General features: G+C 36.4%; 1 protein-coding gene across 2 annotated transcripts in view; it reads left to right on the top strand.

Moving 5' to 3' along the window:
* LOC139443093 (MAPK/MAK/MRK overlapping kinase-like) overlaps positions 1 to 17,002 on the top strand; it is a 57,058-nt gene that overhangs the window by 17,292 nt on the left and 22,764 nt on the right. For both annotated transcript variants that reach the window (XM_071224025.1, XM_071224024.1), the window contains exons 3-5: positions 8,560 to 8,649; positions 10,169 to 10,239; positions 12,579 to 12,657. In XM_071224025.1, the coding sequence (XP_071080126.1) occupies positions 8,560 to 8,649; positions 10,169 to 10,239; positions 12,579 to 12,657 (240 nt within the window). The remainder of the gene's footprint in view (positions 1 to 8,559; positions 8,650 to 10,168; positions 10,240 to 12,578; positions 12,658 to 17,002) is intronic.

The following is a 17,002-nucleotide window of genomic DNA, read 5'->3' as shown; positions in this document are numbered from 1 at the left end:
TGCGAAGTGTTGTCGCCAATTTGAAATTAGTGCCGTAAAGCACGAGAAAGCTGCCTTCTGACTGGTCATTCCATTGGTTGGTCAAAGTTCGTGCAAGGTCGGTCTGACATGACCCGTAATGGGATGTCCTCAGATTTTAATGAGATTGAGCACCTACCACTCATACAGTGATAATTGAAAAAGTAAGTGGCAGCTGTTAAGACAGTGTGAAAACTCCATATTAAGGTCATTGTCTGGAACAGCATTGTGAATGTTGACAAGCGATTTGTCATTTAGTTATTTGTTTACCATAAATTGTCTGTTAAAGGCTGAATGAGTTAAAGGTCATCATCAAGTCATACCTAAAGGCTGGAAGACCTACAGTAACATGTGACCTAAATATATCACATGTTATGAATGTTCCTGTTATGGAAGAGTCTGTGCACATGTTTCTACTCACTGCTACGAATTCCGATTTTTAGGTGAATTCATACAAGTTGTTTTCCAGATAATTTTGAGTTGAGTACTTTTGACACGAAGTCTTAATTTTTTCTATAAACAATTAGTCGATGGCTCTCAGTAATAGCTTTTGGTGGTACAAAATACAAAGTATGTGGGATGCCTTGTGCTTATTCATGATGGGAGTTTCCTTGTTAGAATCAAAACTAAGTGGTTGAGTGAAGAACATCTGACATGTACTGTACCTGTTTCAATTTAATTAGTTTCAATCATTCCAACATCCATATTATTTTGTGTCTAATTGGACTCGTACTAATTTGTGACCCCTGAAGATCTTGGCTAGAATAGGTCTTCAGCAACCCATGCTTGCCGTAAAAGGCGACTATGCTTGTCGTAAAAGGTGACTAATGGGATCGGGTGGTCAAGCTCGCTGACTTGTTTGATGCATATTATCATCTTTCGGTCAATAATCCTATTAAATCATTGCATGATGTGAATTGTATAGAGAGATAATATGTGTTGCTTATTGATTGATATGTGTGGTAGCCTGGCTCGTAGACTTATTCTCCATGCAGAGCAAGGGCACGGTTCACCCAGTCTTCTATGGCGCCGCAATTTTCTGTGCAGAGTTGCATGTTTTAGGCAGACCAGAAACCTATGATCAAGATTTGAATCCCAGATTCACCCTGATCAATGTTTTTAGGTTTGTCAGCACCATACATATACAAACCTGGTGGTTAAAGCGTTGGCTCATCATGCCAAAGACCTGGGTTTGATTCCCCACATGGGTTCAATGTGTGAAGCCCATTTTCTGGTGTCCCGCTGGAATATTGCTAAAAGCGGCGTAAAACCATCTCACTCACTCACTACGACCTGCATCATGTCAGGCTTTCCTCCCAAATGAAGCAGACATGCCAGGGCATAACATGAAATACTGTCAAATCCTCTCAAAGTTTGACCTCTGACCTGTAACATTGAATGAAATGTTTGTATATCTTTCAGCATGTTCAGTTAATAAAATACCTGAACAAAGTCTAATTTTAGACAAAGAGCTTTTTTCCAATTTTCTTGCCACAAGCATACATTTGAAAACCCTGATGAGCCCCCACACAGAATGGAATGTAGTTAGACCCTGCATAAGCAGACACATCCAATCTCTGAAGACCTTAATGGTTGGGACCAGTTTCTTTAAACTGTCCAATTTGAATTAATTAACAGTCTTACCATGTTTACATGTTGGCAGTGCTTGATTCAGTGAGAATGTGTTGAGAGTTTGTTTTTATTTGTAATGTAAACAGATCCCTGTCATCAGCTCATTGATTCCATGTCCCAGATGATCAAGATGGCTTTTTATCATGCAATGAAGGAATTAAACAACTCAAGCGTCAATATCTCCGCAACTGATCTGGGGCACAGGTCAAACCAGATCAGTACCTATACTACCCACAAAACATTTGGGATCACGATTCGTTCATATTGCTATAGTTAATCTGTCATGAGGAAACTGCAGAAGGAAAGAAGTTGAGTTCAGATCCAGAAAAGTATCAGTTTGTTGGATTGGACTGATAAACAACAGACTGATATCCATAATTATTTGTGTATCACTTTGGACTAGGGAGACATTATTCAGATTACAAGATCATGGCTGAAAAATTTAAATTGTTGACAGTCAAAATATATAAAAATTCACTGAAGGCTAAAAAAAATAATAGTCTTGGTTCTCAGGCAATGCCAACATCATCAAAAAGTTCACTGGACGTTTTGTTTTTGTTTCCATTTTCAATTTTTTTTGTGCATTGTGTTTAAGTATTAGGATTTTTATATTTTGTTGAAAATGGAAATTAAAACAAAACGTGCTGCAGACTTTATGATGATGCGGGTGGTGCTTGAGAACCAAGACTATTATTTTTTTTTGCTTAAGGTTCCTTTCATTGGCTTCCATGGAGCAAATAGTGTGATTGTCATTCCAAGTTTGTCCATCATCCTTTCTCCGTCATCTGAATGAAGATCAAGTTTGAAATTCTTTAAGCAAAGAAGTCTAAGTTCAGATAGAGCGTCCGCCCGGAGAGCGGAAGGTCCGGGGTTCGATCCCCGACCGCGTCATACCAAAAGACGTTAAAAGATGGTACTTGTTGTTACCCTGTCTGGCGCTCGGCATTAAGGGGCTAAAACAAGGACTGGTCGGCTCGGAGTCAGTATACTGTGTCTGAGTGGGGTATTCATGTTGCGGCATGGTATCTCAGTGAGCTAGCACTATAAATCGGCATCAGTCCGGACTAGTACAAGCAGCCACACAAACACACACACGTACATGCACGTCGCTATATAAGTGCAATAATCTTGGACGCGACGTTAAACCCAATTTCACCTCACCTAAGTTCAGATCACAGAGTAACCTTAATCCCTGCACATAAAACAATGCCTAGCAGAACAGTAAATACAATTTAATATTTAATCATCATGTCTACTGATGTTTTATCTCAAATTTGTATTGGCCAAGTATAATTGTTATCATCTGTGAATTCACTGAAGGGATACAATTAATTTTTTTTCTGTGGAAGACAAACACGTTTTTATTGCAAATGTAGGGATTTTGTATGTGCTGGTGATGTGCTTCATTCTAATTCGCCTTATAGACAGGGTATATGAATTAGAATCGATTTTGAAGGCTTTTACAGGTTGGTTGTCTTTTAGGCGGGGTCGCTTTATAGATGGCAATTTACGGTATATGTGGCAGTGTTCAATCACTGTAAAGTGCTTGTATAGAACTAAGTCTGAGTGAGTGGGTTTGGTTTTACACTGCTTTTCTAGCTATATTCCAACAATATCACAGCACACCATTAATGGGCTTCAGACCGAGCCTTCGATGTGATGAGTGAATGCTTTAAGCACTATACTACCATGCCCTTTGCTTTTTTAAGTTTATAATGGAAAGGTATTTGTATTGCAATAGAAACATGATAATAAACTATTAAATATCAAATGTAAAAGAACACTGTTACTTAATGGGGGACTTTTTAAGTTGAGGCTGCATTCGTTTTGTAATTGGCAATTTTGATTCTTGTCCTGAAATTTTAGGATGCTATGCCAATAGCAAGTGACATGGTGAACACTGCATTAGGCCACAGCAATTTGGCAGCTATTCACTATTGTTTTATTTCATTTGAAAATTGTCTTCAATTAACATCAATACAACAATACAAACAAGAAGGGGGTTCAAAAGGGTGTGCTCATTGCTTTTCAACTTTGCAAAATATTATTAGATTGTAGAGTTTTCTTGTAAATCTTGTTTTCTCTTGGATCTCCCAAAAATGTGTACTTTTGTTAACAGTGGTTTAAATGAGGGTTGAGACAATGGTGAAAATTTAAAATTTGTTTTGAATATTCTCCTATATATTTATGGGAACTGTTATAATATGTGTGACATCATAAACAAGACACAAATTGTTAGATTATGGGACCTAGTGTTGTTACTCTTGCCATGTGGTGGTTGAATACAAATTCCAGAACCGTTAAATTCCAGTTACGTCAAAATATTATACATGTATCACGTACTGGAAACGGATCTGTGATATTTATTAATACAACAGGGATACATTGAGAATATTTGCAAAATCTAATCCCCCTCTACTGTCACCTGTGTTACTACTGTACAGAAAATATGAAAAAAGAATGAGTTAGTGAGTTGGGTTTAAGGGTGCTTTGAACAGTATTCCAGTTAGATTGTGGCATGTCAGTTTAGTGTGCGAAGAGAGCTCCAAGTGGGCAGATCGTTACCACTTTGGAAACACCCATGAGCAAGGGTATAGTGCTGCCAAACCTTAGACTGGGCCAACTGGGCCCCCATAAAAAAAGAGATACTAATGAATGTAAGAAATACACTCATGATGGATCGGCTTTGAGTTTCAGTTATATAATTGGGGTGGTCGGGTAGCCTAGTGGTTAAAGCGTTCGCTCGTCATGCCGAAGACCTGGGTTCGATTCCCGACATGGGTACAATGTGTGAAGCCCATTTCTGGTGTCCCCCGCCGTGATATTGCTGGAATATTGCTAAAGGCGGCGTAAAACCATACTCACTCACTCAGTTATATAATTGAATAATTCCTGCCAGGAAGTAAAATAAGGCAAACAAAACACTTCTGAAGGTGAAAATGTCCAGTTGTGTATGTGTCAGTGTTATGAACAAACACTGCCAGCCATGGCCTGTTAGCGTAAACACATTAGTTGTGGTGCTGACATGTTTTCCCCCACATTAAGGGTTAATGGTAAATGATCATGCAAGGGTTGCCATTAATTTGTGTGTTAGCCTGAATGTCAGCCTCCACACTTCACTGCCCAGACAATCAGTTTGTACTTCTGTGGACCTGCTGGGCCCCCTGCAGGCTGAAATTATTACCGGGGTATCATGAAATAAAAACAAGGCTCTTAGGTGGTAGCATGTACTTTAAACAGGTGCTTGTGTATGTCTGGAGTTTGTATTTATATATGCTCTTATAATTGCGGGACTATAATTGATTGAGTGTTTTGGTGACCTTGACATACTGTCCGTAATATGAGAGCTTGTGACGTGTGCCACCGGTGGTGCAGGATAAGCTCACCTCTTCGTGAACACCTGGTATCATCACTGTTTGATAGTGATTCATAAATACATGCTCATGATATAGTTGGAATCATACATAGAATATGGAAATAGGTTTTGTCTCTTTAATTCATAATTCATGTGGCATCTGTCACAAGAAGTGTATGTAAATGCCTGTATTTATTATATGACATGATGGCTGTCTATTAATGATCAATCCACAGTCTAGTGTTGTAGTCGTATGTGGTATTCTTTCACAAGAAGTATTTGAAAACACCGACATTTGTTACATGACATGCTGGCTGTCTATTAATGATTAAATCCACAGTCTAGAAATGTAGTCGCATGTAGTATTCTTTCACAAGAAGTATTTGAAAACACCGACATTTGTTAAATGACATGCTGGCTGTCTATTAATGATTAAATCCACAGTCTAGTGTTATAGTCGTATGTGGTATTCTTTCACAAGAAGTATTTGAAAACACCGATATTTGTTACATGACATGCTGGCTGTCTATTAATGATTGAATCCACAGTCTAGTGTTATAGTCGCATGTGGTATTCTTTCACAAGAAGTATTTGAAAACACCGACATTTGTTACATGACATGCTGGCTGTCTATTAATGATTGAATCCACAGTCTAGTGTTGTAGTCGTATGTGGTATTCTTTCACAAGAAGTATTTGAAAACACTGACATTTGTTACTTGACATGCTGGCTGTCTATTAATGATTGAATCCACAGTCTAGTGTTGTAGTCGCATGTGGTATTCTTTCACAAGAAGTATTTGAAAACACCGACATTTGTTACATAACATGCTGTCTACTTCTAATGATCGAATCCACACAATCTTATGGATCAGAACTGTACAAATTATGAAAATTGTTTTCTTAGTGTTAAATATTTTAACAGTGAAATATTTTTTTATTATAAACAATTAAGTTATTACCTCTCCTTATCTGTAATAATATATCAACAGTGATAATAAAAATTTTGCACTTAGTTAGGACCGGGAGGTAACCTATAGGTTAGTAAACTTTGATCGTTATAGACAAGCCTATGATTCCCCTACACGGGAACAACGCGTGAAGTCCATTCTGCCATATTATCGCTATGAGGATAAAAGCTGCTTAAAACCATATTGCTCACAAAGTTTTAAATATATCACAAAATCTGTAAGATTATACCAATCGTGGTATGTAATACTTTATATACACGCTACTAGCATGCTGCTTTCTTTGGGAAGGTGCGCTAGAGTAGACTAGGTAACGGACTCTGAGTGTTGGTGCAGAACACAATCAAGGTCTCTAGGAATACTGAAGCATTTCTCCAGACATGTTTTATCATGGTAATAGACTTACATGGAGGTGTTTGTGTGTGTGGATCCTACCTGGCTTGTGTGTTGTGCTGAACTACAACTTCTGTGCCAGCTATTGTTGTACTGTTTGTGTAGCCATTGACTCCGACACAGGTTTCTGTGAACAATATTTGTTTAGTATCGCTAAATGCAAGCATAGCTGATAGGCTCCACTTGAGCAAACACTTCATTGTTCACATTAAACTTCCTAAATGTTTGTACAATAATGTTAGATTTTACACTTTATTCACATGGAAATATTTTGATAAGCTAATTGATCAGTGATAACCACTTGTTCATTCTATCGTGATCGTGTCAAAATGTATTTGTCCATGATAACATGGTTCTAGCAGTTGAAGAGAACCTGAGCCTGGTTGTCAAGGAAGTGTTTGTGTATGTTTTTGTTTACGATAGACATGATAGAGTTGATTGATGATTCATGAGTATCAGCACCATTTGTTAGATCATAGATTATTATTTTAGGATTCCAAACTAAATGCCCTTTGCAGGCAAATTGGAAAAACAACCGTTATGTTGTTCAAAATTGGGATTTTTATCAAAGTTGATATTTTCTTAAATTCAGAGGTATTTTAAAATTAAGTTTTAACAGTGCATTCCTAGCAATAATGTTAAACCAAGCATTAAAGCCTCTTCCTGTGTATTGGTCCTGTTATCAGTGAAATACAAGTCACCTTTACCAAGGTATAACATTACCAGTAATTATAGATATAATGAATGAATCGGGAAATATTTAATTCCAATTTTGGAATTTTTACTGACCTTTGCTCCAGACTTGGGGCTGAATATCAGCCTCTGAGCAGGTCTAGATAAATCCCTGCAAAATTGAATATGAGAGTAATGTTTTGTGATTTGTTATTTATTTATAGAATTGATGGTTGATGGATATAAACTGCAGGGCAAAGTCCAGTAAAATAAATGTTTGCAAACATTTTTTGACACTCAACTCATTAATAAAATGAAATTTAATCATAAATACTGTTCTGTAAGTCCACAACTAGATGCTTAGTTTAGATCTTGAGTCATAGTCTGATGAATATGCAAGTGCTTGCCCTGATTTAACACAAAATGGTAGACCTTCCCTTGCTACAAAGTGTTGAATAAAATTGATGATGATTAAATTATTTTGGACACATTATGGATCACTGCCCCCTTAATAAACCTGTACAGAAATTAATGAAGTTCTTATGGTGTTGTGTGTTTCATTGATCAAGCAAGTTTATTATTTGGACAACATCGGAACACAGTTAGAATAAGAGATAAATTCACAACGAGGCTAGACTTACTTTGAATAAGTAATCATATATTATGCATTAAATTGGCATCTTAACACCTTAAAACCCAACAGTTAACATTAGCAGTGGAAAGACATGAATTATTTGCTGAATGAGCAATGTTTGATTTACCACACCCAAAAGACAAAAAATTATGGACTGGAGATTAGTTTACATTTATTAATAATCTCCAGTCATCCATTATAGCATTTTGAGTCTGGTTTGCTGATTCAGAAAATAATACCTCAGATCAGATTATGACAACCATTAGTTAATGCAACCATCAGGTTTGTTTGTTTGTTACTTAATGATGCACTAAGCAATATTCCCGCTATATGACGGTGTTTTGTAAATAATCAAGTCTAGACCAGACAATCCAGTGATTTACATCATGAGCATTGATCTACACAACTGGGATACGATGACATGCATCAACCAAGTCAGCGAGCCTAACAACTCACTCCCTTTAGTCACCTCTTACCACAAGCTTGGGTTGCTTAAGACCAATTCTAAGCGTATCTTCACGGGTCCCTACCCGTACAACTATATAAAGACAACTATATAGAAACAAGATCATTGTACTTTTCTGTGTTAAATATTTAAGAAAGTCACTATATGATAAGCTTAAGCTGTAGACAACCATTTTGAATCATCATCTTTACTGTATTAGGAAACCCAATATTGCCTGGTTGAGTAGAAAATAAGTATTTTGTCTTTCATTATCTTCCAAGCAAAGGTTATACTTTATGCAGTATGCAGTCAATGTACAATATGCATCTCACAAAACATTCAATTTTAATGATATTATTTCACAAAAGCTATGATCTGGGAGATGGAATATTTGTAAGGAAAATATTGTTTTATTATTAATTTGATTATTTGATGTTTTTCAGCTTGGATCAGGTGCAACACCTGCGTGAAGTCCAAGCCATGCGACGTCTCAACCCACACACGAATGTCCTTGACCTTCTAGAAATTATCTTGTACGTATCCAGTGACAACTTATAGAAGTGTGAATAATTGAAAGAACATTTCATGAAAGGATAATAATAACTTGCTTAATTGGTGTTTTCTGTTCACAAATTGTAATAATTTTATCATCTGTGAAAAAGACCATTTTGTCTTACGTATGTATACACACAGAGTAAACTACAGTTATGACGAACTCAAACGGACCACTAATTGTAGTTCGTTATAACCGTAGTTCATTATAAGTACATATACAGCGGATGCCCAGGACCAAAAAAACAGTTAATTATTTCTGTCAATTTGTTATAAGCGTGTTCGTTATAACCGTAGTTTTCTGTAGTTGTAAAAGTAATTCATTATAAGCATATTAACAGCATATGTTTATGAGAACTATGACGTCACAATTAGGGCTGGGACGGGTAACTCGGGTACTCGAGTCAGGGGGTTACTGAGTAGGACCTGGGTACCCACAGGACTACCCTGACCCGTGGTTAGTCACATGATATATTGTTTCATGACAAAAATTCACTATATAACTACATGGTTACATGACAATTTTAAGTCTCTAATGTTTGCATTTCTTCTTGACTTAATATGTTTGAACAAAGCTCAAACTTCAGTCAACTTCAGTGTATGCATGACCACATCGTTTTATACGTGTATCTAAAAACATTCTGCTAGGGCTACTATCAAACTATTGCCAGTGGAACATTTTATACCTATCTCTTGACACAAACAGCGGGTACCCAGGTAGGGTCGGGTAATAGGGATTAGGGTACCCGGGTAGTAAATTTGGACTCGTCCCAGCCCTAGTCACAATACGAAGATAACAATAGACAAATAACTTACACCTGTACATTTGACTTAGGCGCTTATTTATGAATGAAATGTTGCTCTCTTTTTTTAAATAATGTAGGTCCATGATCAAAATGTAGCTTATATAGCGGGAAAACTAAAACAATGCTGCTTCCAGACTTTTTGCTAAATGTTCACTGAGTGGAATCGTGGCTGCTTTATAATAACTTTAACAACACAGGATAACTGACAAACTATTTATTAGAATAACATTATACCATAGCATATGTATACAAGACTAGTTTCCTTGGCGTTAGGGGATTCACATGTTAATACTAGCTACCACTATAACAATGAAACCTGCAGTTGAGCATCAACCTTAACCAGCACAAATTACATGCCCAAGTATGTAAACAACAACACCCGTAAAGATCCGGGGTAGAATAGGTCTTCAGCAACCCATGCTTGCCGTAAAAGGCAACTTTGCTTGTCGTAATAGGTGACTAACGGGATCGAGTTGTCAGGCTCGCTGACTTGGTTGATGCATGTTATCGTATCCATATTGCGTGGATCGATGCTCATGATGTCAATCAATGGATTGTCTGGTCCAGACTTGATTATTTACAGCTGGAAAATTGCTGAGTGTGGGCGTTAAACAACAAGCAAAACAAAAACAAACATATAACAACAAACTTAGAACACCTGTTTACAGTCATGGCCGTATGTTGTCTCTTTCAGTGATAAGAAGTCGGGAACGTTAGTCCTGGTTGTGGAGCTCATGGACATGAACATGTATGAACTCATTAAAGGTAGGTGCTGTTCATACTAGAAAGTTGGATGAAACTGGTTTGCTATTCTGCTACTCAAATAAGACAAATAATTTGTTTGGATTTAACAATCTGATTTTCAGTTTTCCATGCTCTACTCGTCTGAACTGAATGTTCAAATGAGCTTATGTAATGGTGTGTGGTGTGTTTCATATTTTCGACATCTTATGAAACACCAGAAGGCCCTTTCATGGACAATCGGAGCAATGACTGCATTAAAATCAGGTTGCAGAAATCCCATTCAATTCTAAACATGGCAGTATATTGCTTTTTTTAAATATTAAAGTAATTAATCTGACTTTTTGAGTTGATGATTACATTTTATGTTGTAAGTATCCAAATGGCTCAGTTTATGAATCTTATTTTTATGTTGATAACACCTCAGTATTATTATATCTGAATTATGCTCGCATAAATGTTATCAAATTTCTTAACATGGCCACAATGACTGCCATATTGTATTTTGATCCACTATTCAGCTCTATATGTTTGTTTCATGATGAAATATATATGTGTAGCATTTTGCAAAAATGTTTCAATTTGTTTCACCTTTTCTGACCTTCATGTATGAACATATTTAATATCTGATTTCACCTATAATTTCAAGATCTATTAATCACTGTAATTGTGTGTTTGACATTTGAAAGAATTTCATATTTTCCTATTATTCAACCATTATTGAAGTGTCAGGTTTTGCTTCAATATGGAGTGAATCTACTGTCTATTGATGTTTGTATTGTTCTTTCCTATTTTATACTTTTTTTAATAACTTTTGACCTTCATCATGTCTTGCAAGTACCATCATTCTGCTTCATTTTGTATCTAAAAAATCAATGCTGAAAAGGCGGAATGTTGTTATGTCTTGTGCCAACAATGGTATAATTAAAATACTTTACCAATTTGTAGCATGGCAGCCATGGCAACCATCTTCAAAATGTTATTTTGTTTGTCTGTTATTGCTGTATCGGATCTTTGTTATGTATTGGGCATGTTTATATTTAGGATCCTTGTATGCCCTTTTTTACCTTAATTTTAAATAACACAGCCTAGGCAGTTGCCAATCTCAGTAAAATCAGATCAAAGTTCTTGCTACCCATAAACAAAGATCTGAGGACATCCCATTACGGGTCACGTCAGAACGACCTTTCATCCGACCAATCAGAGCGTCACTTACCAGATCAGGAAATTTATAGTTGGAATGTGTTTTTTAGTCATGCAACCTTGAAATGGTTAACATGGGGTATTCCAAACAAGTTTTGGACTGTATGATAATTCTGTCAAAATCACCGCTTTAAAGGGATAAAGATTTGGTACAGAGGGGATTTTGCATAGCCTGAGGAAGTACTGCAATACAATCTCTGCCATCCATTGGATATTCCACAATTTTTGTTGGTTCAGTTTTCCAATTTTGAATCAGTATATTTCAAATGGATTGGAAGTGCTGTAAAGCTAGAAAAAAACCAGCTTTCTGATTGGCTAATGTTGACTTCTTTGTTAGTCCTGTGATTGGTTGGTCTAAATTTGCGAAAGGTCATTCTCATGTGACCTGTAATGGGATGTCCTCAGATCTTTTGCATTGAGGTCTGGTTTTAGTGAGATTGTGTTGAAAATCGTTCAAATATTCAAGTGAGCTACAGAGCTTCATGCTTCTCTTTTTGTTGAAACCATGTTCTTTGTGACAATTCTCACATTTACATATGTCAGAATGTTCTTTATCAATAGTATACTTTGACCAAATCATTGCTGATGAAACTGAATCATTGCATCATTTATATGATATAATGTGACTATCAGCATAACATTTGATGATGTGAGAAAACTGTTACCGATTTTTTTGGCCAAAGACCATAGCATCAGTTATCAAAATGGAAATAAATAAAAAACATGGAAACATGTTTTATAGTGAATTCTTGAAAAACATTGTCAATCAGGTGAAATAAATGTAAAAAACGTGTTTATTTGTAATGTCAGGTCTTCTCTTGATGACCTACTTTAAAAAAAATCCTCATTTATGAAATTTGGTTGACAGATCCATGAACAAAGAAATTTAAAAAATAATGACTATGGTGCTATGTATTTCATTGGTTGTTTATGTTCATATGAAATGTCCAGTTACATCATTGAACCTTTCTCTCTTTGAGGCATTACGTCCCATACCCTCTCACAACGCAAGCCATGCTAATCTCCTTGACATCACCACTATAGGCCAATCATGGCCGAATCAGAAGCCCATGTGACAGCTCAGTAAACACAGCACCACAACCATATACCTCGCTGCAGGGGACCCAAACAATTTCAATACAAGTAGTCTTTATTTGTAGGCAAACGTCATTACCTACCAGAAAGAAAAGTGAAGCACTACATGTACCAGCTAATCAAATCTATAGAACACATGCATAGGTAAGGGTATATGTTGGCACCTATCAACCCTGCCACACCCACCTGTTCTCACAGGGCACTGTAGTTGGTCCAGCACTAGTGTAGCTCCCTTCCTGTATATATGCGTCACCTCTTTGCTTCTGTATGCTGTATAGTATAACACCTCAGCACTTGACTAGACATGTGTAGCCTCGTCCTGCTGTCTCTCTTTCCAATTCAAAAATAGTTAACCCAAAATAATCCCGGTCCTGGAGTATCATGTCTTATAGACAATACAGTTTGGTAGGTGACAGGTAATGTGTTAATGGCGGTTGTTCTCAACTATCACTATTATGGTGGGGGATACAAGAAATGGGCTTTACACATTGTACCCATGAGGGGAATCGAACCTGGGTCTTCAGGGGTGAGGAGCAAATTGTTTAACCATTCAGCTACCCTGCCATCCTGAATGTTTTCTTAACAGAAGATGTGACATGTACCACTGGGTGGGGAATGGTCTATCACTTCACATGGTTATATGATGAAAATCAAGCAAAATGAACTTATTTTATATGTCCATGTTAGTTGAATGCTGTTTTACAACTTGTACCTGTCTATTAACCTTGTTATAAGGATGTAAATTTGGAAAAAACTTTATGAATAATAATGGATTAACTACCATCATGTCCGCTACCATACCTACCCCACCCTACACACCTTAGCCCTCCCTGCCCCTCCATGCCTAGGTAGTTCCCACCCCTCCCTTCTTCCCCACCCCATTCTTCCTATGTATTCCACCTTTTAACCTTTCCATAAATACAGTCACATAGTATCATTGTCCTGTCTGTTTTTCTCTCTGTTAGCTGTTTGTCTACCTTTATCTCAGATCACCCTTTATCTTTGATCACCTTCCCTTTTTGTAGCCGTATTCCTGTGAATTCCATATCTTAGTAATTTGTACAAAGAGAATAAAACTTTGTTGGGTCGATGATAGGTCTGTCCTGGGTTGAAATAAGCCCCCAGTTCTCAAATGTTTGTCATAAGGGGTGACTAAATTGGAATTGGTAATCAGACTTTGTTGATTGCATGTCAGCCTACCCAGATGATGTTAATTGTTGCTCATGATATCACCCACTGGTATGTCTGATCCAGAATCTTGCTGATCTCAGCACAAAATTACAAACAAAAACGAGCAAAATAATGTATAATTCTACCTTGAATACAGAGAATGAACAGCTAACCTTCAGCAAGGTCACGTGAAAGGTCGTTCAAGACATCTTGATCTGGTAGAGACAATAATTATACCTGGGTCACATGGCTTTTAACTATTGCAAAGATCTTTTGCAGGAACAGTATAGCATATAAGAAGGTCATCAGTATTGTTAATCAATTCTAAATTTGTTGCTACAAAGATATGGAATTCACAGCTACATGACTTATATATACACTGGTCATATAGCATAGTGTAGCTTTTGCAGCTAGTATGTGCATACACTAATATCTTGTCTGTTTCAGGAAAGACGCAGTATTTAGGGGAACCCCTTGTAAAACGCTATATGTATCAGTTACTAAAATCTGTAGATCACATGCATAGGTAAGCCGGTTGAGAAGCATGTGGAAGCTGTTTGGCTTGAAGTCTCTCTCTACATGCATGTGATACTCAGTAGAGAAGATACTAGGACTCTTCAGTTGCTGGGTCTTACTGCCTTGACATTTGAAAAATCACTAGTTATTGATTCAACTTAGTGGAGGAAGGATCATAAGTTTATTCTGAAATATATGACTTCTCAATTAACATGATTAAGAAGCAAGTGTTATGGGTTTGCTGCAGATGAGACCTCATCCTTCAAAAACAGGGGTCATGAGTTTATTGAAGCAAGATGACATCTCATCCTTCAAAAACAGGGCATCAGTTTATTGAAGCAAAATGGGACCTCTTCCTTTTAAAACAGGCCATGAGTTTATTGAAGCAAAGATGACATCCCATCCTTCAAAACAGACCATGAGTTTATTAAAGCAAGATGACATCACATCCTTCAAAAACAGGGCATCAGTTTATTGAAGCAAGATGGAACCTTATCCTTCAAAACAGAACATGAGTTTATTGAAGCAAAATGCTACCTCCTTCTTCAAAACAGGCAATGATTTTATTGAAGCATGTTGGATGGGTCCTCATCCTTCAAAACAGACCATGAGTTCATTGAAGCAAGATTGGACCTCATTCTTCAAAACAGGCAATGATTTTATTGAAGCATGTTGGATGGGTCTTCATTCTTCAAAATGGGGCTATTTTCAGTGAAAGGGCTAAGGCAGGCGTCTACGGCGAGTTATCACATGCATGGAATTCTAACATGACTAATAATGTGTTGTTTGCTGTGCAGGGAAGATGCATGTATTCTCACTTTAACATTAATAACATAGGGCTTTATCTTTGCATTCCTCCAGCCTATCATTGTACAGAAAATGTGTGTTTAATGTCATGTATAAGATTGCCATTCTAAATGTCATTGTAGGGAATCAACAGTTGTATTGATGACAGCTTCATTATATACGACTAAGTGTAAGTGAGATGCTGTCATCTCTGCAGGTGCTTGTAGGATTCTCATGTCTCTGAGCATACATGGGGAAATGGATGGCATTTGTATATGAACTTCCAGGTAAACAGTGTTGGAAACCCATCTGGAATCAGCTACCACTCTCACTATCTAAATAATACAAACATTATATAACTAACTAAATAAACCAAACATTCAATTTTCAGAATGAGCACTTATTGTGATCTGAAGGTTATCTAGTTTCTTTCTGACTGTAAAAAAATATTTCAGCACATAATAACTATTCAGATATTTGATGATGAATGAAAAAATATAAATTTTGTTTCTTTTAAAAAAATAATATTTTTTATTGTTATAGGTTATATTTATAACACTTATTATGCGACATATTATACCGGTGATATTTCCTTTATGCTGTGTTATCAGAACACTGCTGTAAGCCTATGTTAAAGTATATCATTTTTAAAGGATTAATTTGACTCAATCTAGTTAGGGAATCAGGTTCACACGTTTCTTAAAGCAAGATCCTGTTGGATACCAAATCAAAATATCAATGATGTTATCATTTCAAAAAAGTTTCACGTTCATGTAGTTAATGAATAATGTATGCACGTTCAAGCATTCTTTTCTAGCAGCCTCGACAATGCCCAGAAGAATTGATTTTGCCATTTTGTGATTCTGTTCCATGTGACATGGTACTGAGAAGAATTATCGACAATTTTCAAGACAACTGTTGAAAAGACATGAGATAGTGTATGGTAAAGTCCAAGATTTGTTTAAAACTAGTTTATTCATAACATCAGTGTTGTTAACCAAACAACTGCTAGGAAAATTATAATGTTATCACAAATGAGACACTATATATGGATAACAACTTCTTTAATTACAGTAAAGGGATCATTTCGGTATAATTTTTGTAATTTGAAGTTTACACAATATACAGCTTTTCCATTGGATATGAAATATCATGAAGATCCTCGCAACGGCAAGCTCCGACGTTCATACAGTTTGGCCCTCACCCTATGAAGGTTCATACTCCAATGAACTCACACAAGGTGAAGGTCAATTCTTAAATATATCCTTTTACCAATGTCAAGCAAGGCTTGCTTGAAAAAAGTCTTGCTTGACAACGGTAAAAGGATCTATAACTAAATCGTTGTCTTTACAGTGATAAAGAAGTTGTTATCCATAAATTGTGTCTACTTTGTCATCCGTCAACTTCTAAGTAATGCCTATCAAACAATTTAACTAATAATGTAGTCAGTATTTCATCATGAAAATTGTTCTATTCCTAACATGATTGTTGTATCCAAAGCTAATGAAAATATTATGACAACACAGTAAATTATGATTAAAAAACAATTTGTTATCATTAGCTAAAAATGCATTCATTAATTGATCTCAATAATATTGCTCTATATGGCAGACAAATATTAACCACAGCTAAGTATGTTAAGTGTTGAGCAAATGTAAGGCACATAAGCTCTACAAATCATAATCACATAATTCTGTTTGATTTTTTACCATTTGTAAGTGCTGTGATTTAGGTCAGTGCATGTTAATCTGACATTTCGTCAATAAATCTCCATGATATTGAAATGTGCGTCAGAATAGGATATAAGAAAATGTGTGTTTATTTGACAACCGGTTGTAATGAAAGGAGATTGTGATAGTGTGATCCCTCCCATTCACTCCCATTTCACCAGGAGACATACATCATAGTGGGTTGTCTGTGACAGGCTGCACAATTATAATATATAGTTGCCAGCGAGATACAAAAATCTTTGAGTGAAATAAATCGCCTTTATCAAATACTTGGACAGTCATGCATG

The sequence above is a fragment of the Haliotis cracherodii genome, unplaced genomic scaffold (genome assembly GCF_022045235.1).
Source record: "Haliotis cracherodii isolate W230 unplaced genomic scaffold, xgHalCrac1.p SCAF_5, whole genome shotgun sequence".
NCBI classification, from domain to species: Eukaryota; Metazoa; Mollusca; class Gastropoda; order Lepetellida; family Haliotidae; genus Haliotis; species Haliotis cracherodii.
This window is presented reverse-complemented; position numbering and strand designations above follow the sequence as displayed.